Source organism: Myxine glutinosa, chromosome 10 (assembly GCF_964187855.1).
Source record: "Myxine glutinosa chromosome 10, kmMyxGlut1.1, whole genome shotgun sequence".
NCBI classification, from domain to species: domain Eukaryota; kingdom Metazoa; phylum Chordata; class Myxini; order Myxiniformes; family Myxinidae; genus Myxine; species Myxine glutinosa.
In genome coordinates this window covers 118,396,599-118,418,987 of record NC_136270.1, presented here as the reverse complement: position 1 = coordinate 118,418,987, position 22,389 = coordinate 118,396,599, and the positions used below count along the sequence as shown (strand labels likewise).

Below are 22,389 nucleotides of genomic sequence, written 5' to 3'. Positions count from 1 at the left end.
GGAACATTTCTGTTTCTGACAACTTATATTCTCCTTAAACCTCTTGTACCACTGTCCAGGATGGCAGATTCCTTCCATACCTTGTACAGAAATTATGCTGAACTTGCAAGTCAAATTTCGTCTCGATGAGCCATTCGACGCACTGAGCTTTCTCCTGTGGAGTCGCCATTTTCTTTTTCATCCAACCACCAGACATGAAAATAAAGAAAACTTTGCATTTCTGTATCATATATCACAACGGGTGTTATCTGATTTATGTTACGAAATATTTAAAAACCAAACAGTTCTCCAGGTCTTTTTGGAACACCCTTTGTGTGTGTGTGTGTGTATGTATGTATGTATGTATGTATGTATGTATGTATGTATGTATATATATATATATATATATATATATATATATGTATAATGTATATATATATATGAATGAACAGAACTGATCAATGTCCCTCTCCTCAGCTGGAACCCGTGAATCATCACTGTTTCAGGGCCTACTCTGGTACAGCTCCTCATGGGCGACCACAGCAACACAGCACATACACCACCAAGCGACATCGTCCTACATGATCACCACCAGATATCATTGACCACATACATATTCGCACCAGACCTGCCTTTAAATATGAGCTGTTTCTGCTGTTGTTCTGTAGTTTCTGTTCTGTAGTTATGTCACGGTATTCTTGACTTGTTTAGATGAAGCTCCAATCATCTTGAGGTAATTCAGCATGGACCTTGCCACAAAACCTCTACAACCCACTTCCTTTGGTAGCACATCACATTTCCACCCACGGTCATCACACACCTCTCTCACCGCCTCGCGCCTCATACCCACAAAGGTTTTTTGTTTTGTTTTGTTTTCAGAATCGAGGCTCATGTAAGAGCTAACACATTGAACATGAAAACATGCACAGACACATAAAACATACAATGAAGGGAGCGGGAGACAAGAGGGGGAGAGAGAGGGAAGCACACAAGCACAACAACGGTAGAGAACAGGGACGTCGGTAGATCTGTGGAAGGGGCAAGGCTGGGGAGGAGGGAGGGGTACACAGTATAAAGCAAATGAACACAATGAGGAATTTCAGGAAAGAAGTTGGGGATTGAAAGACGTGGATTTGGGGTGTTTTAAAGGGGTTAGAAAAGATCAAGGTTTTGGATGGGGGAAGATAAGAGATGGTGGTGAACAGCTGTTTTAAAGACCTGGAGGGAGGAGAGGGATTGAAGAGAGTGGGGGAGTTTGTTCCAGAGGCGGGAAAAAAAGAGGAATGAAAAAGTGAATGTGAGCAGAGTGTCTTGATTTTGGCAGTTTCACCAGAAGAGGGTTGCTGGCAGATCTTGTGTGTCCTGCAGGAATATTTGAGGGACTGAGCACAGACAGAGCAGGGGGAGCAAGGCCAGAGAGGAGTCGGTAGAAGACAGAAAGACCACCAACCTGCCTGCGGTGAGTGAGTGAAAGGCCCTCAGAATTAGCTTAATCGCGGGAGATTCCAATGATTCTGAAAGCTTTGGTTTCAACCACATGAAGCCGAGCTAGGTGTGAGGCAGGAACACCCGTCCAGAGGGGAGAGCAGCACTCCATTGAGCTGCAGATGAAAGCTTTGTATGTGGAGAGGAGCTCAGGTGTGCCAAGGAAGGACTTCGCATGACAGAGGATGCCCAGATGGCGACTGGCTTTGGAGGCCAGCTGGGAAATATGGTTTTCCCAGGAAAGATCATGGCAGATAGTGAGACCCAAAAGTTTGAGTGACAGAACTTCTTCGAGAGGATTGTTGAGAAAGTAGATGGGTGGGTTGTCCAGACGGTCTTTTCGGAGAGACAAGGTGAGAGTGTGAGATTTGTCAGGATTGAAAGACATGTTCCACTTGTTTGACCTGTTTGTGATTTTATCCAGGTCTGCAGAGAGTGAGGAGGCTTCAGCCTGCCGATCTGAGGGTTGAGATATGGAGCGGCAGAGAGTGGAGTCACCCGAAAGCTTTCTTTCATAAGCCCACTCCATATTTCCCTCCCAAGGTACTGTCAACTCAACAATGATGACCCTTTTCACCACATCAGACCAAATAATTAAATCAGGTCTTTGTTGGATGACAGCAATATGAGATGGAAATCTCAGTGCTTTGTCCCAATCTGCATCTATCTGCCAACCCATACCTGCCTTCAAAATGCATCCAGCCCCCTTGACGTTGCTTAACTTCAGTTTCTCACCCTCCTTTATGAAGTTGATAATGGTCTTCTCTTTCGTGGCTGATTTGTTTGCTTCATCGCATAGCCTCTTCATAACCTCAACAATCACTCGCAAAAGCTGGTTGTGTCACTAAGTATACCTGGCTAAAGATTTCGGGCAACCAGCTAGTACGTGCTATGATGTCTCTCCACTGCCACACCTGGCGCATTGTGCTGATTCAGCCACTCTCCATTTTGCCAGATTCACTGCAGTTGGCATCTGGTCACACATTGATTTAAGTGCAAAGTTTAGTCGCTTTGGCTCCATCCTCCACAGTGATGCCCAGAAAATACTCTTCTGCACAGCCCTCTGCCATGTCATCCATGCTCCTTGCTGTGGTTGACTTACAGCTTGCACCGTTCTTCTCTCCTCTTCCATACATTTGATCTCTTCGATAACCATCTCTCGTCTTCCACCTGTATTCACTCGTGGCCGCCATTTCTTTTCTTTCCAACCAAATCCTTTCCTATTGTGCTGCATTGCCCCGATGATTTCCTTCATTTGCAATCTGCTCTCTGCATCTTCAACCATGCTCTGAACATTCCACTTCGTTCCCGTTTGTATCTTTGGCTCCAGTTCACTGATCAATGGATCTTTTGAATCTTGAATCATTTGGAATCATCATTTGGAATCTGGGACTTATATTCTTATATATATTCTTACACACACTGGGATCTGGGACTCACAATCTTATATTCTTCAGTTAGCGACCTGAATGGTAGCTTTAACTTTGAACTTCTGCGGTATAAAACCAGACTTGCTAACATTTTTGGCAATCCCAACCATTTCCGAATGTATGAATTGACAGTCTTCTCCATCCTCTCCACTCTTGTTAGAGCGATCTCATATATTCGGAGAGGCCATAAGACATGAGGAAACAACCCAAATTGGTAGCACCATATCTTATACTTCCCTGGCAAGCGACAACCATCAATTGCAGACAGACCTTGCACAAGTTGCCGCTGCACCTGGATTCCTCGATGCCTACCTGTTAATGGTTGTGCATACCATCTTCCCAGATTATTAACTGGCTGCTCAGTCAATGTGGGGATTCTACCCCCAACATACATATGTACTGTGTACATAGATTATATATCAGTACTTATGCATATGTATATGTACATGTGTATGTGCATGTGTATATATATATACATAGGAATACAGTCACACCTCGAAAATGAATACAGTCACACCTCGAAAAGGATTACAGTCACACCTCGAAAGTCACACCTTGAAAATACAGAAAATAGGGATACAGTCACACCTCGTGACTATATATACAGTCACGTGAAAAAGTAAATACACCCCATGTAAAATTTTGACTTTTTCAACATATTTCAACATAGAGCTATTTGATCTTCATTTCAACAATATTGATAGATAAAGGTGATATAATAGAACAAATATCATGAAACATTTACATTTTGTAGTCCATTGTATAATTTAAATAAACATAAATGCAAATTTCGCATGTGGAAAAAGTAAGTACACCCCCACATTTATCACTAATTCAAATACCTAAAATTAGAATCAGGTGCACCAGCTCAGGTGCAAATGATTAGAACATCGTTAGAGAGGATCTTGGAGGAACCTGTCTTATTTAAACCTCAGACATTTAGTTTGGTTTGCTCTTTGTTGTTGAAGTGTGCGGCGTCACCATGCCTAGATCAAAAGAGCTCGCTGAGGCCTTCAGAAAGAAGGTTATAGATGCCTACGAGTCTGGGAAGGGATTTAAAAAGATCTCCAAACAATTTGACATCAATCATTCGACTGTCCGGAAGATCATCTACAAGTGGAGAAGATTCTAAACAACTGCCAACTTATTCAGGCCAGGCCGCCCCAGTAAGTTCAGCCCGAGAGCAGACCGCAAGATGCTGAAAGAAGTCTCTAAGAACCCCAGAATGTCATCACGGAACCTACAGGTAGCCCTTGCCACTGTTGATATCAAAGTGCACGAGTCTACCATTAGAAAGAGGCTGCACAAATTTGATCTACATGGGAGGCGTGCCAGAAGGAAACCTTTGCTGTCCAGAAAGAACATCAGGGCAAGACTAAAGTTTGCCAATGAACACCTCGGCAAAGACCAGCACTTCTGGAACAATGTGCTCTGGACAGATGAGTCAAAGGTAGAGCTATTTGGCCACAGTACCAGAAGACATGTTTGGCGAAAACCAAAGACAGCATTTGACCACAAGAACCTGATACCAACTGTAAAGCATGGTGGTGGAAATATTATGGTTTGGGGCAGCTTTGCTGCATCAAGGCCTGGGAAGCTCACCATCATAGAATCCACGATGAATTCTTCATTGTACCAGAGGGTGCTTGAGGATAATGTGAGGCCATCTGTCGGAGAAGTTGAAGCTCAACCGAAGGTGGACCTTGCAACACAACAATGACCCTGAACATACCAGTAAATTCACCAAGGAATGGCTGAAAAGAAAGAAATGGAGGGTTCTGGAATGGTCAAGTCAAAGCCCGGATCTAAATCCCATCGAGATGTTGTGGGGGGATTTGAAACGAGCTGTGCATGCAAGAAACCCCTCAAACATCGCACAGCTGAAAGAATTCTGCATGGAGGAGTGGGCAAAAATTTCTCGCAGTCGATGTCAGAGACTGGTAGATAGTTATAAGAAACGCCGACTTGAGGTTGTTTCTGCCAAAGGGGGCAATACCACCTATGAGAGCCAAGGGTTTACTTACTTTTTCCACATGCGAAATTTGCATTTATGTTTATTTAAATGATACAATGGACTACAAAATGTAAATGTTTTAATGATATTAGTTATATTATATCACCTTTATCTATCAATATTGTTGAAATGAAGATCAAATAGCTGTATGTTGAAAAAGTCAAAATTTTACATGGGGTGTACTTACTTTTTCACGTGACTATATATATATATATATATATATATTCCATATTAAATGCCAAGTATATATACATATATATATATATATATATATATATATATATATATATATATATATATACTTGGCATTTAATATGGAATATTTTTTTTTTCTTGACTTGGGTTTACTTTCTTAACTCAGTATATCAATCTGGTGAGTTTCTTTTACACTTTGGTGATTTATTTGTTGAAAGAACCATGTCACTGATTGTCTGTCGCAGCAAGAAGTCCACAACAAGATTATATCACAGGTGGCGTGGCAAAATGTACAGACAGGTGCATTTGACGATTGGCTTCACAGTCGGGTATACAAGGGTTGTTGCGTTCTGTATTAGTGGAAAGCAACTGCTGCACGTCTCCAAAAGTTATTGCCGCTTCCTCTGGAGATGGTCCGTCAACTCGACAATGCTGTTTGTCATGGAGTGGTGGCTTTACGAAATTACAGCATGAAAGAGCGTGCTATTGCTCGGGAGTATGGCATCACTCAAGGTTTGGTGTCAAAGATCCTGAAACGAAATGCTCAGAGGGGTGTCCCTAATCCAATACTGAGGCCAGGACGTCCCCGCAGAACCACAAGGAGGGATGATCGCCAGCTGCACCGGTTAGTCCGCAATGGCCGTATCAAGTCAGCTAATCGGCTTAGGGCTGAGTGGCAGCAACTGACAAATGTGCCTGTATCCAGAAGGCTAGTCAACCAACGACTGGTTCAAGCAGGCTATCGTGCCAGGCGTCCCCTGAGAAAGCCACGCCTGACCAGACAACACTGCCAGCGCCGATTGCAGTGGGCCAGAGAGCACCGTCAATGGCAGCCAGGACACTGGAATCATGTGATCTTCAGTGACGAGTCTAGATTTCTGGTCTATCGTCAAGATGGCCGCGTCCGAGTGCGCAGCCAAGTGCATAAAGCCTACAACAAAGATTGTATAGTGCCAAGAGTCCAGGCTGGAGGTGGTGGGGTGACCGTTTGAGCTGCTTTTCATGCAGGGGGCAAAACTGACCTGGTTGTTCTGAATGGAAACCTGAACCAGTTCAAGTACAGGGCCATTCTGGAAGAAACATTGCTTCCATTTGCTCGTGCAGCCTTTCGAGGAAACTTTGTCTTCCAAGATGACAATGCACGGCCTCATCCTGCTCGCATGATCCAACACTTTCTTGCTGACCGTGGTGTAGAGCATATGGAGTGGCCTGCCATGTCCCCGGATATGAATCCGATAGAGAACTTGTGGGCAGAATTAACGCGTCAAATCGACCACTTGGACCAGCAGCCGACCTCTGTGCGTGAATTGCAGCAGGCTATTGTCACTGCATGGCAAGCGATTCCTGTCCAAACCTTGGCAAATCTCGTGAACAGCATGCCTCAATGTGTCCGTGCTCTCCTGAATGCTCGTGGGGGTTACACAAAGTACTGAACTGTAATTTTAGTCGGTAATCCCAGTCGTAATTAAACTTTTGTTTTTGTTAAAAAAATTTTTGGCTATTGTGCAAAATAAAGAGATACTTCTGGAAAACGTACAGAAGTTTAACACAGTACTGTCCATGAATTGAGTTCGATATCAGTTTACATCACTTTCAAGGATCAATTTATTTGTTTCGAAATGTCAAATGTGGTTTTTGTTTCCTTTAAAGGTCACATTAACAAAATCTAGAATAATTTCAACATAATTCCAATGAACTTTTGGTTCTAAGACATCTTGAAAAGTAAGTTCACCCCCACAAAAAATATAATCCATATTAAATGCCAAGTCTGTATATATATATATATATATACTGTGTGTATGTGTATATATATATCTGAGGGGTCTGAGGTCTGAGGGGTCTCAGCAGTCTTAACGCAATTAAGAGGGTGTAATTTTTTTTGAAGAAGAAGAAGACGTTTTCGTCGCATATAAACATAACGACATTCATAACGACATACATAACGACATACATAACAACATACATAACGACATTCATAACGACATACATAACGACATAACCATATACGTTTGCTCCATTGTAATAATATATATATATATATATATATATATATATATATATATATATATATATATACATATATATACATACACTCAACCGTCGGCTATCGCGAACTCAGCTATCGCGTTTATCTGCTATCGCGGCTACCTAAAAAACTGCACAAACACGACTATCGCGCCCCAAATACGCGCTATAGCGCACCGGAAATGGTGGGGGGGGAAAAAAAAAATCAAACAGTCCGGGTGCTACGTCATCACCGAGCGTTGTGTGATTCACGTGCTGATTGGTTGTGACATCAGGACGTCAGGAGCACTGTGATTGTCCGCCCGGCGCCATTCAAGTGCGCGTCGCCTCAGAGTGGCGCCATTCGCCCGGCGCCATTCCGCCCGGCGCCCGGCGCCATTCAAGTGCACTCAACCCTCGGCTATCGCGCCTAATTGGTGCCGCCATCGGTGCGCGATAGCCGAACTGAAGAACGTATGGTAATAATTCTAATTGGTGCCAGGACCCCCAAGTTGACCACATATTTAACCTATTTTTGCCACTTTTTTACCAAGTGTTTCTACCATATAAAGAAACATTAACATATAAAGAAACATTAACACAAGAATCACAATATGTAAATTAAAATAAAATGGTAAAAAAGTACTTTTTTACCATTTTATTTACCTTTTTGGGAACGATGAGGGGCTTAGGTGGTTGGGTAGGTTCCGAGACTTAGGTGGAGTCTTATTGACCACTCACTCCTACGTGCCTCTAACTCGTCCAGGATTGCGTCAGCTGAAGCACCAGAGAAGCGCTCAACGTCAGAGGGCTCGTCAAAGACAGAGGGCTGTGCCTCGTTGCGACGCCATAAGCAGGGTCGGTGTCATGGGGGGGGGGCATTCACGGGCCATGCCCACCCAAATGAGTTCTTGTGCCCCCCCCTTTGGCGCCAAACTTGCACATCGGCTATAGTGTGTGTGTGTGTGTGTGTGTGTGTGTGTGTGTGTGTGTGTGTGTGTGTGTGTGTGTGTGTGTCTAAGAGAGAGACTTTGCAGCATGTTTTTAAATTGGAACTGGGTTGGTGTGTTGGTTGTTGACGGCAAACTCTTATCAAGCATTTACATCATAGATTGAGTTCTCGAACGGCAGTTTGTGCCCCCCCCCCCCCCGCGGTTACCCTAATGCCCCCCGATTAGACTTGTTCTGACGCCGAGTCTGGCCGTAAGAATTCGGTGATCTGGCGTTGGCGGAGGGAGTTGACGTGGGCATGATTCTGCTCCTCGTAACCTGCCAGTGCCATATTAATAAAGGAGCACCTTGCTTCACTGTTGATTGTTAAATCTCATCTATGTTTCTACGATAATCACGGTTTTGGTAAATACCTCGCACTGTTGACTCATTTATCCCAAATTTCTTTCCAACACTTCGCTTTGTTTCACCATTGTCGATCAACTGCACAATTTCGCATTTCTGAGCGTAAGTTAAGTTCTTCCTCTTCTTGATTTCCCTTGCAGGTGCCGCTGCATTACGCTGGGCAATGGTGGGGGGTCGGGGTCGGGGTATATCGGCCATTGTTATATCACAAAAAAAAGGTTTAGACACTACTATTACAGTACATACAGTATTCACTCTGAGGCGACGCGCACTTGAATGGCGCCGGGCGGACAATCACAGTGCTCCTGACGTCCTGATGTCACAACCAATCAGCACGTGAATCACACAACGCTCGGTGATGACGTAGCACCCGGACTGTTTGATTTTTTTTTCCCCCCCCCACCATTTCCGGTGCGCTATAGCGCGTATTTGGGGCGCGATAGTCGTGTTTGTGCAGTTTTTTAGGTAGCCGCGATAGCAGATAAACGCGATAGCTGAGTTCGCGATAGCCGAGGGTTGAGTATATATATATATATATATATATATATATATATATATATATATATATATATATATATATATATATATATATATATATATATATATATATATATATATATATATCTTATATCTATCTATAATTCCAGTAATCTCTGTGTGTATGTTTGTATGTTTGTCTGTGACCGCTGTTTCTCGACAACCACGGGTCCGATATACTTTAAACTTGCCAGGTATATTGCTGGGGACCCGAGGATGTGCCTTTTCAAGGTTTCATATTAATCGGACAAGTAGTTACCGAGCTATGTCCAAAAAACGATTCAACCAATCAGAGAGCAGCGAGCTATCACGTGTGCCGAACGTGGCAAACAGACTCTGCCTCGGACGGCACATTTGAGAGCGTATTCATTTATTTCACGTTGGCAAACTATGTTGCCGCTATGTTGGCGTTAAACTATGTTTTCAAACTAATTAAAACTAATTTGCGATTCTTTCGCTTTCCTGCGCGTTTGTGCACGCTATGGCGATTTCTTTACCAAACTCCGCAAGCCGTTCGCTTTGGACCAAACCATTTCATGTAAATAGAGGGGGGGGGATTGTCACCGTACTCGCAAGCCGTTCGCTTTGGACCAAACCATTTCATGTAAATAGAGGGGGGGGGGGGATTGTCACCGTACTCGCAAGCCGTTCGCTTTGGACCAAACCATTTCATGTAAATAGAGGGGGGGGATTGTCACCGTACTCGCAAGCCGTTCGCTTTGGCTTTGCGAATGGACCAAACCATTTCATGTAAATAGAGGGGGGGGATATAATTTTAGATATATATATAGTACGGGCATGCCCTAGTCTATCTATAATTCCAGTAATCTCTGTATGTCTGTGTGTTTGTCTGTGTGTTTGTCGTTTGTCTGTGACCGCTGTTTCTCGACAACCACGGGTCCGATATACTTGAAACTTGCCAGGTATATTGCTGGGGACCCGAGGATGTGCCTTTTCAAGGTTTCATATTAATCGGAGAAGTAGTTACCGAGCTATGGCGATTTCTTTACCAAACTCCGCAAGCCGTTCGCTTTGGACCAAACCATTTCATGTAAATAGAGGGGGGGGGGGGGATTGTCACCGTATTCGCAAGCCGTTCGCTTTGGCTTTGCGAATGGACCAAACCATTTCATGTAAATAGAGGGGGGGGGATATAATTTTAGATATATATATAGTACGGGCATGCCCTAGTTATTACAACTAGGGCATGCCCGTACTATATCTATATCTAAAATTATATCCCCCCCCCTCTATTTACATGAAATGGTTTGGTCCAAAGCGAACGGCTTGCGAGCACGGTGACAATCCCCCCCCTCTATTTACATGAAATGGTTTGGTCCATTCGCAAAGCCAAAGCGAACGGCAGTTACGAATCGCAGTTACGATGAATCGCAAAGTAGTTTTAATTAGTTTTAAAACATAGTTTAACGCCAACATAGTTTGCCAACGGGAAATAAATGAATATGCTCTCAAATGTGCCGTCCGAGGCAGAGTGTGTTCGCCACGTTCGGCACACGCGATAACTCGCTGCTCTCTGATTGGTTGAATCGTTTTTTGGACATAGCTCGGTAAGTACTTGTCCGATTAATATGAAACCTTGAAAAGGCACATCCTCGGGTCCCCAGCAATATACCTGGCAAGTTTAAAGTATATCGGACCCGTGGTTGTCGAGAAACAGCGGTCACAGACAAACATACACACATACACACATACACACATACACACATACACACAGAGATTACTGGCATTATAGATAGATATTACAATGGAGCAAACGTATATGGTTATGTCGTTATGTATGTCGTTATGAATGTCGTTATGTATGTTGTTATGTATGTCGTTATGTATGTCGTTATGAATGTCGTTATGTTTATATGCGACGAAAACGTCTTCTTCTTCTTCAAAAAAAATTACACCCTCTTAATTGCGTTAAGACTGCTGAGACCCCTCAGACCTTTGATGACCCTTTAATTCCCCCAAGACCCTTCAGACCACCAAGACCCCTGAAGACCCAAAATACAATGAAGTCCCCAAAGACTCCAAAACACCCCAAAGACCCAAAACACCCCAAAGACCCAAAACACCCCGAAGATCCAAAACACCCCAAAGACTCAAAACACCCCGAATACCCAAAACACCCAGAAGACCCAAAACACCCAGAAGACCCAAAACACCCTGAAGACCCAAAACACCCCGAAGACCCAAAAGACCCTGAAGACCAAAAATACCCTGAAGACCCCAAAGACCCTTTAGATCCAAAAGACCCTTAAATACCCCAAAGAACCAAAACACCCCAAAGACTCTTAAAGACCCAGAGGAAACAAAAGACCCTTAAGACCCAAAAGCCTCTGAAGACACTGAAGACCCAAAACACCTCAAAGACCCAAAATACCCTTAAAGGCCCAGAGGATCCAAAAGACCCTGAAGACCCAAATAGCCCTGAAGACCCAAAACACCATGAAGACCCAAAAGACACCGAAATGGTCAAAGATGCCTACCTCTCTGAAACGACATGTGGTGAGGCGCACAGAGCACGCCGAGTCACGCTAGTATATATAATATTGCCGCCTACTCGTTGCTTTGCTGATAGACCAATTGGTCGTCCTGTTTGCCAAAATTAATTTAGCGTTAAGAGTGCTTTAACTTCAGCGTTGCCCAAGTTAAAAAAAAAAGAGAGATTTTAATAACCTCTGCCACCACCACCAGGTAGTGCGACATGGTACACATTTACTTGGAGAATTTATGCCCCCCCCCCCCCACACCCCCGCATGAGGCCACGGACACATAGCCACTGTTATCCCCATACAAAGTTGCATGTGCACCCCAAGTTTGGAGTTTGTAACTTAAAAATATGTGGCAGTGCATAGAACACATAAAAACAAGGAGAGATTTTTGCTATTTATAGGTATACAGTCACGTGAAAAAGTAGTACCCCATGTAAAGTTTTGACTTTTTCAACATATTTCAACATACAGCTAATTGATGTTCATTTCAACAATATTGATAGATAAAGGTGATATAATATAACAAATATCATGAAACATTTACATTTTGTAGTCCATTGTATAATTTAAATAAACATAAATGCAAATTTCGCATGTGGAAAAAGTAAGTAAACCCCTACATTGATCACTACTTCAAATACCTAAAATTAGAATCAGGTGCACCAGCTCAGGTGCAGATAATTAGAACATTGTTCGAGAGGATCTTGGAGGAACCTGTCTTATTTAAACCTCAGACATTTAGTTTGGTTTGCTCTTTGTTGTTGAAGTGTGCGGCGTCACCATGCCTAGATCAAAAGAGCTCTCTGAGGCCTTCAGAAATAAGGTTATAGATGCCTACGAGTCTGGGAAGGGATTTAAAAAGATCTCCAAACAATTTGAAATCAATCATTCGACTGTCTGGAAGATCATCTACAAGTGGAGAAGATTCTAAACAACTGCCAACTTGTTCAGGCCAGGCCGCCCCAGCAAGTTCAGCCCGAGAGCAGACCGCAAGATGCTGAAAGAAGTCTCTAAGGACCCCAGAATGTCATCACGCGACCTACAGGTAAGGTAGCTCTTGCCACTTTTGATGTCAAAGTGCACGAGTCTACCATTAGAAAGAGGCTGCACAAATTTGATCTACATGGGAGGTGTGCCAGGAGGAAACCTTTGCCGTCCAGAAAGAACATCAGGGCTAAGACTAAAGTTTGCCAATGAACACCTCGGCAAAGATCAGCACTTCTGGAACAATGTGCTCTGGACCGGTGAGTGAAAGGTAGAGCTTTTTGGCCACAGTACCAGAAGACATGTTTGGCGAAAACAAAAGGCAGCATTTCACCACAAGAACCTGATACCAACTGTAAAGCATGGTGGTGGAAATATTATGGTTTGGGACAGCTTTGCTGCATCAGGGCCTTGGCAGCTCACCATTATATAATCCACTTTGAGTTCTTCATTGTACCAGAGGGTGCTTGAGGATAATTTGAGGCCATCTGTCGGAAGTTGAAGCTCAACCGAAGGTGGACCTTGCAACATGACAATGACCCCAAACATACCAGTAAATCCACCAAGAAATGGCTGAAAAGAAAGAAATGGAGGGTTCTGGAATGGCCAAGTCAAAGCCCGGATCTAAATCCCATCGAGATGTTGTGGGGGGATTTGAAACGAGCTGTGCATGCAAGAAACCCCTCAAACATCGCACAGCTGAAAGAATTCTGCATGGAGGAGTGGGCAAAAATTTCTCCCAGTCGATGTCAGAGACTGTTAGACAGTTATTAGAAACGCCTACTTGAGTTGTTTCTGCCAAAGGGGGCAATACCACCTATTAGAGCCAAGGGTGTACTTACTTTTTTCACATGCGAAATTTGCATTTATGTTCATTTAAATTATACAATGGACTACAAAATGTAAATGCTTCATGATATTTGTTATATTATATCACCTTTATCTATCAATATTGTTGAAATGAAGATCAAGTAGCTGTATGTTGAAATATGTTGAAAAAGTCAAAACTTTACATGGGGTGTACTTACTTTTTCAACCGCCCTTCCTACCCTTACCAAGGGGAGATTAAGCCCCTTGTTCTTTCTGGGCCGGCGTAACCGAGACTTGAAACGCCCCTTCCGGGCAAACGCAAGGTAGGGTTTCGGGACCAAGTCTCGCACGTACCTAAATACCTGCGCCGCCACGGAAGTGGGGAAGCAAGCCTCGCACGAGCCACGTGTAATTTGAGTACACCGATCGGATTGCGTACCACGTGGTCCGTGCAGTTTTGTAGTATTGGAACTCGATTAGAGCGGTTCTATTCGTACCACGCTTAGTCAATGATGGAAGGGACGAGACGGTCGAATAAAGGAATAACAGGATTTCATTATTATTTACACAAGTATGTACAATTCGGTAGAAAGCAGACACAGAGCAGAACTTAATCAGTCTTATGCTTAATTCCCAGACACGGGCCCGATCACACTTACAAAGGGGAAATGCAGGCAGGGTGATATTCACACGCTGCCTTGGTCATCCAGGATCGGCGGCCCGGCATGCTCTCCACGGTCCCAGCACGTCCCGCGGAGATGGCAAGCAGGTGGTGGAAAGGATCCTCGTAGCGCTTTCTCTCGAACAAAGGGGCAGATGAGGCAGGAAGGTGGGAGGGAATGTACGCGTCTCTCGGTGGCTTTCCACAGCGCGTTGAGTCACCGGCGCGCTATCACTCGCGTAACCCAATGCAATAGAGGCTCAACCTCAAGCTCAACCGAGCGTCACTTTAATACGAGCGCTTATACTTGGTTCATGCGTGTCTTTTCTCAGAACTCGTAACTCTCATCAATACGCACCTCTCCAATAGCTTAATGCACAAGCTCACCTCCCCCCGAACTCCACTCAACGCACTCTTCAACTCCCAACTCCCTTGGGGGCTTTGCGCAACGGGTTATATGGACACGCCCTGAGCCCTCTCGAACGTTCCAACCACACCCTGTGATGCATTGCCGCAGCCACTCCCTTTGAGCCCTCATTGGCGGCTTGCGCTTACCGTCAGCTTCTTCGCCGCCCTCATTTGGTCCAGACCCGACCTGCCAGGCCTGCCTCGTGTTAACTCGCGCCAAAAAGCCAAAGGCAGCACAAGGAGGCAATGGAGGCATAAGGCAATGGAGGCGATGAAAGGACCTATTCTCATTATTCTACTCAACGCAAGACTAACACAGGAAAAGGACTATTCTTACACATACTATGAGATAACTGCACTATCGCGAGGCTACATGTTGCAATGTGACTAATTATGAGGGGGAAATTTAACCTTTATTGTACAAAACTCAAAACCGCAACAATATATATATATATATATGTATGTATGTATATTACCTCCCCTCACATCCGGAATCTTGGCGTCATCTTTGACCAAACCCTTTCCTTCGACAAATACACTAAACAGATCACAAAGTCAGCCTTCTTTCACCTGAAAAACATTGCCCGTCTCCGCTCATCCCTCTCCTCCACGGCTGCAGAAACCCTCATCCACGCCTTCATCACCTCCCGTCTGGACTACTGCAATAGCCTCCTCTATGGTTCACCCTCAAAAATCACCAATAAACTCCAATACATTCAGAACTCCGCTGCCCGTCTACTCACCCATTCCCGGACCACATCACCCCCGTCCTTTACAAGCTTCACTGGCTCCCCATCCCCCAGAGAATCCAGTACAAAATCCTCCTCTTGACATACAAAGCCCTCCATAACCTGGCCCCATCCTACCTGGCTGACCTCCTCTCCAGACACACTACCACCCGCAACCTCCGCTCTGCTGGTACCAACCTCCTGACCCCCTCCATCCGGACCAAATTCAGATCCTGGGGGGACAGGGCCTTCTCCATCGCTGCTCCCACCCTCTGGAACTCACTACCTCACACCATCAGAGACTCCTCCTCACTCACCACATTCAAAACATCACTAAAGACCCACCTGTTCAACACTGCATTCAACATTCAACCCACAGCATTTAACCCCTGACTATCTCTTCTCCTTCTCCCTCCTTTTGCTTTAAATATTTCCCTATTGATTCTTGTCTTTTTGCAATTGTTGTTTTCATGTATTGTTATGCATTATGTTTGCCACTCTGTCAAAGCGCCTTTGGGCTTCTGGAAAAGCGCTATACAAAATAAATGAATTATTATTATTATTATTATTATATATATATATATATATATATATATATATATATATATATATATATATATATATATATATATATATATATAATATATATACTGTATATTCACGTGACTGTATGTATATATGAAAAAGGATGTCGAGCAGAAAAATGAAAAATATAATAATATTTATAACAGTACAATGCCAAATAAGTCCACAGAGCCACATTTACGTCACAGAGCCACTTGAGAGACACTCCAGCTGCTGATAAACTCCACAATGCACTGCACTTTTTATATATAATAGCTGTAAGAAGAAAAAATAAAAATAATAAGAAACATTTCCAACACAGGCACAGCAAACTTACTGAAAGTGGCTAGCATGGCATGGGCAGCTCTTTCTTTCTGTGTCTTTCTTTTGACCCCCCCCGCCCCCGAACTTCTCCTCCACCTCACCACTCCTCTCCTCCCCCTCACAACTTAGCCCAAAGCAAGTGAGGAGGAGGGCAGGAGGGAGGGGGGAGTTGGGGACGGAATACTATGATTTTTGAGTGACGCTGCCCTGTGCCCTGGGACGTTGCAGGAGCCATGGCCGGAGTGAGGAAATGAGAAAGCGTGGTGGGCATATGGGGTGCAAAAAAAACAAACAAACAAAATGGAGTCATACGGGTGAACACACAGGCAAGAACAGTTTCTTATAGGATGTTACTGTATTCAGGTATTACAAACGGTACGGATATGGACCAGGCTCACAACAGGTGTTGGGTAAGGTCGAGCTGTGTTACGAGCGACAGACAACCCTGAAAACCCACTGACCCTTCTGTGTAAATGGATAAGGGAAAGGAGGTTGCAGCAAGGCAGAGAAGCCCTGGATGTGAGAAATACCACGACAGTTAACTATGATGAGGCCATTCTCACTGATTTTCAATACAAACACCGTCTATAATAATTTTATCCTATTGTAAATTTGAACCTTCATATATGAAAACTAAACATAACATTTTAACTCATTTAATTGCCTTCTAATTGTATCCATTTCCTCTTGCATTATCTGAATACCTCTGGTCAATAATGGCCTATGGTATTATCAGGTGTGGGGTTGCCAGTAAAACTCGAATTGGTGATTCGGTGAGACAACGAGGAGCCTGGTGGTAATTTGCTTCTTAAACCAGAGGATAATCTCCCAATTTCCCTTCCATTGTGTCAGTGTCAAACAGGGGCTGACAGGATGGCCCAGAGGTATGCAGCATTGAAGAAGAAGAAGAATGTCAAACAAACATCACGGAGGGGATGGGGGTGTGTGGCGGAGGGAGGGGAAAGGTGGGGGCTCATTTATACATAAAACATTGCAGCAAAGTCAGGCCAGATTAGAATTTTCAGATTTTAAATTTTCAGTGAAAGCTTCTGGACATAAACCTCATGTGAGAGCACATCAAAATTTAACACAAATTGCAATGGGATGGGTGTGTTTTTATCATCGTCATATTGATTTATGCTCTGATGCAAATCTTCACTGATAATTCAAAAGATTCTCTACTTTCTCACCTTTTTGTGCTCGTTTAAACTTCAAACATTTGCCTATCACATCACATGATCAATGCCTATCACATGATCAATCACGGCACTTATTTTGCATACCAATGATCTCGTAGGCATGAGGATATATTTTGACATCTTCAAAATGATACAAATACGAGTTTCTTCTTCATAAAATAATGAATTACTAGCTCTGATCATTATTTAATTTCATCCTTGTAAGAGGAAAATGCATCGTTAGTGGACTGGCTGTGAAACTCGTGTGACGTCGTGTGTCTGTGGGTCCAACATTGGCTGTGAAGCACGCGTCACATCACATATGACTGTCACAGCCAATCAGAGACTGACAATGGGAAGACATGGCTGCCTGCACAGAAATTCTGGGAATTTTAGTGTTCGCATTTGTTGTTTTATTGTGCGTTTTAAGTAATAGCGTCGATCAGCGTGCTACGAGTGCCTCAACACACATCGCTGCAGGGGCATAGGCATCTTTGACTGACCATGCCTGCTTTGTCTGGGCGTGAGGGAAGGGGTGATGGTGGGTGTGCGTTAGTGGGGGTGATTATGGATTGTGGTTTGTGGGGGAATGGGGGGGGGGGAGGGGATTGGATGGGGTGGAAGGTGCCGGGGGGGGGGGGGGGGGTGAGGGAGGGGACGGTGGGGTAGGTTGGCCAAATATATTTTGTGCTCTGATTGAATATATACTGTAAATCAGAAATCAGAACCCAACACGTATAAATAAATAGGAAATGAGCACAAATTTATATTTGTTTGAAATTCTTAATTACAACTGGGCGGCAGAGGCAACACAATATCGAAAACTGGAATGGAAATTCGAACTGCCAGCCATAGCCTATAGAGAAGGCATGCCCCCATTACACTGTGTACCTTGGTCTGTTGATGAAGTCAAAGTAACAAAAAATTAGCGCTGATGAATACAGGTACGTCACGAATGGGTTTCTTAGGTTAGCCTTATATAAAGAACATGGCGGAATTTAATAGTCCACACAAATTTATCAAAAACTGGATGAGAAAGTCGAACTGCCAGCCTTACTGAGCGGACGTGCCCCCAATACACCGCTTCCCTTAGACTTCAGGCCAAGTTTTTACATCCTATATTTTATTTTGCCCATATCTCGATCTCGATTAATCAAGTCAAAGTAACAAAATAAATTTGCGCTGATGAATTTGCTATGAATCACTAGTGTGTTTCTTATGTTAGCTTTATATATGTAAACAACATGGCGGGATTTGTTAACGAATATTTGAAGAAGAAGCAAATTTGAAGAAGAAGAAGATGTTTTAGTCACAAATATACATACATGACCATCCATATACGTTTGCTCCATTATAATAAGATGAGGATGTAAAGTGAGAAACTCAACAATGATCAAATGTGATGACACGGACTTGGCAGTTGAAATTTGAATTTGATTTCCCTAAATAACAGCACCTTGTCATTAATAAATGTATGAATAAAATAACATTTATCGACTGCTTTGTATGCAGTTAGACAGTATTATTTCTCTGTTCGTTATGCTAATCGTTTCAAGCCCTTTTTACTTTACCTTGACATACAGACCGAATTGAACAAAATAACAAAGAAAATGGCATTAAAAGAACAATATTTAACCTCCTAATAAAAATACATGATTAAGTGAAAAAAAAGAAGAGAATACTATAATATATAGGTATATATATATAATGGAGCAAGTGTTTGTATGTATGTATGTCCGCTCTATAACCATTGTTTGGACAGTTGGCCTGACACCATCCACAATTGTAACCTGAAAAAAAAAATCATACGTCCGCCATTTTGATAAGCTCTGAGACATCTTCGGAAGTGTCATATTCACTATCGCCATGCCGTCCCTAGAAGTTTTCCATTCAGTGCAAAACAATCTAAGAAACTGTTAAAAGGATCATCAAATATTCAAAGGTTGGAGCCGATAAGCATCATGGGCCTTGTAAAGGCGACAGCACGTATAGGCATCAGGCTTCAGGCCTGTTGTGTCAGCCTACGGGCTAGTACAATTTGAATTATCAGAGCTATATAACTACGACATATTATATATGCACATAAGCAGTAGGCATGTTTTTGCTTCATGGATGTAATGCGGGTTATTTTTATGTTCGGGAGCAATCGAGGCAGCGGTCTGTGACCTATACACCGCCCAAATAAAGGGATGTGTCAAAATAACGTGTTGCACGCTTGGAACACGATCACCCGTTGGGCGGGTCCTCCTCTAGTTAAATTAATGAGAAGAGCAATGGAGGTTAGACAAGAAGAGACGAAAACAGTACAAGATGCATCAGTATTAGGTTAAATGGTGGGAAAGAAATCCAGAACAGCATGTAATAGAAAAATACATCAACATCTATGGACATCAAATTCAAATTCATCTAGAATTCTCTAGTGGACGTTAAATATCCAGCTGTACCTTTCAAAAAGAGTAGACCATTGTGTGCTGATACACTGGCCCAATTCCAAATTAATGACCTGATCGGAATTTCCCCCCATCCACCTCCAGCCAATAGTTAGTCCATATACCCACACACAGGTGTTGCATTTGCATGAATGAATGAATACTGATGATAATGACACTAATATGAATCTGAATTGTTAAAACAATGCAATGATCATTTGTATTGTGAGGTTTGTGGAGTATACTGTATGACGATGTACAAATCAATCGATCCACACCTGTCATAGTGGCGAATGCCAAGGGGGGGGCATGGCGGCACCTGTCAGTAGGGCCGGTTCGCATCCTTGGGCCGCTTGAGCTGCACCTTAAGACGCTTCATACCGATCTGGAACCCGTTCATGGCCTGGATCGCTGCTTGGGCCGAGGCTGGGTTGTCAAAGCTCACGAAGCCTGTGGCGTGGGGGTTTGGAGGGAATGGCTGCATTGCGTCCAGCACTACAGCTGAGAAACAAAACATAAATAAATACAGCAAACGCTTGCCCAGGAGAAATCACATTCACCTAGCCACACCTCTCGTTTGTGACCAGCAGGCCCCGCCCACTGCTTTCACCAATCAACAACCTGCACATGTCATTTCCTGTTGTCGATCTGTCGGATCACAGGGCCCCAAGTGAAGTCCCTGAAAAAAAAATAAGAAAAATCTCGATACGTACCAAAGCACTTGCTTTGGTTGGTGGCTCGGTCCACAAAGACCTTGGAAGAGATGACGTTTCCAAAAGGTAGAAACATCTGCATGAGTTCTGCATCCCCAAACTCCTGGGGCAGGTGGTAGATGAATAAGTTGCATCCTTCGGGCCCTGGCAAGGGAACGGCACGTGGAGGATCAGGGGGATAGAGAGATGCTAGAACTGAGGCAAGGAGTGGGAATGGGAGATGAAAAGAGACACGTCAATTGGATAAAATTTGGATCGTAAAATGGGAAATAAATGGAATGCCACATTTGAGGAACATTTTCATCAATGATGCAAGCGCGGAGCAATTTGCATTTATTTTCCATCGTGACTAATGGATGGTGTTGAAGGACAATGACATTGCAGCACAACTGTAATGAAGAACGTAGGAATCTCTGCTATTCGATACCTGTATATTAAAAAACAAGACTCATAGTCTAACAACAGCAGAGAGGGGCTTGTTTGATACTTTAGTTGAAGAGGATAAAATGACCTGGGTGCGGATACCAGGTAGCAGTTAGCAAGTAATGAAAGTACTGCAAGTACTGTAAGTACAAGTAATGTAAGGGGCCCACAAAAAGACAAACTGACACATAAAACATATGATAAAGGGAGAGGAGGACACGATGGAGAGCAGGGACATCGGGAGATCTGTGGGAGGGAGTGGGCTTGGGGGGGAGGAGGCATGGGAATGGGGGAGGGGAGGGGGGTTGGGAGTGGGAAAAAAAACACATGGACAATGCTGGGACTTCCAGGAAAGAAGTCGGTATTTCAAAAAAGTGGGTCTGGGGTAAATTAACAGGGGTAGAAAAGATCAAGGTTTTGGATGGGGGAAGATAAGAGATGGTGGTGAACAGCTGTTTTAAAGACCTGGAGGGAGGAGTGGGATTGAAGAGAGTGAGGGAGGGTGTTCCAGAGGCGGGAAAAAAGAGGAATGAAAGAGTGAAGGTGAGCAGAGAGTCTTGATTTTTGCAGTTTAAGCATAAGAAGGTTGCTGGCAGATCTTGTGCGACCTGCAGGAATATTTGTTGGACAGAGCACAGAAAGAGCTGGGGGAGCAAGGCAGGATAGGAGTCGGTAGAAGACAGAAAGACCACCAACCTGCCTGTGGTGAATGAGTGAAAGACCCTCAGAGTTAGCTTCATCGCGGGAGATTCCAATGATTCTGAAAGCTTTGGTTTCAACAGCGTGAAGCCAAGATAGGTGTGAGGCAGGAGCACTGGCCCAGAGGGGAGAACAGTATTCCATTGAGCTGTGGATGAAAGCTTTGTATGTGGTGAGGAGCTCAGGTGTGCCAAGAAAGGACTTCGCACGATGGAGGATGCCCAGTCGACGACTGGCTTTGGAGGCCAGCTTGCAAATGTGGTTTTCCCAGGAAAGATCATGGCAGATTGTGAGACCCAAAAGCTTGAGTGACAGAATTTCTTTGAGAGGATTGTTGAGAAAGTAGAAGGGAGGGTTGTCCCGTCAGTCTTTTTGGAGAGACATCGTGAGAGTGTGAGATTTGTCAGGTTTGAAAGACATGTTCCACTTGTTTGACCAGTCTGTGATTTTGTCCAGGTCTGCAGAGATTGAGGAGGCTGCAGACTGCCGATCTGAGGGATGAGGTATGGAGCGATAGAGAGTGGAGTCATCAGCAAAGAGATAGAGAGGATTTTCCAGAGAGTCAGAGAGATCATTGATGAAGACCAGAAAAAACACAGTGCCCATAACACTGCCTTGAGGAACTCCAGCCTGAACAGGAAGGGGAGATGGGAGAAAACCATTCAGGGCCACACATTGACTACGACCAGAGAGAAAGTCCGCAAGCCATGCGTGGAGATTTCCATGGATACCATAGGAGGAGAGGTGGTGAGCAGAACGGGGTGCCAGATCATATCGAAGTCACGTGATATGTCGAGGGAGACAGCTCTGATTTCCTGTTTGGCATTGAGGACCTCCATCCATTGTTGAGACAGCAGAAGCAGCATGTCCAGAATAGAATGTCCTGGTCTGAATCCAAATTGATGATCCGAGATCAAGCCATTGGAGAAGAGGAAGAATTTGATGTCAGAAGCTATGATTGATT

General features: G+C 43.8%; 1 protein-coding gene across 1 annotated transcript in view; it reads right to left on the bottom strand.

Moving 5' to 3' along the window:
* LOC137433836 (CUGBP Elav-like family member 4) overlaps window positions 1-22,389 on the bottom strand; it is a 577,562-nt gene that overhangs the window by 56,253 nt on the left and 498,920 nt on the right. Inside the window, 2 exon segments of the mRNA XM_078785224.1 lie at window positions 19,869-20,040; window positions 20,304-20,447. Coding sequence (XP_078641350.1) covers window positions 19,913-20,040; window positions 20,304-20,447 — 272 coding nt within the window. The 3' untranslated portion in view covers window positions 19,869-19,912.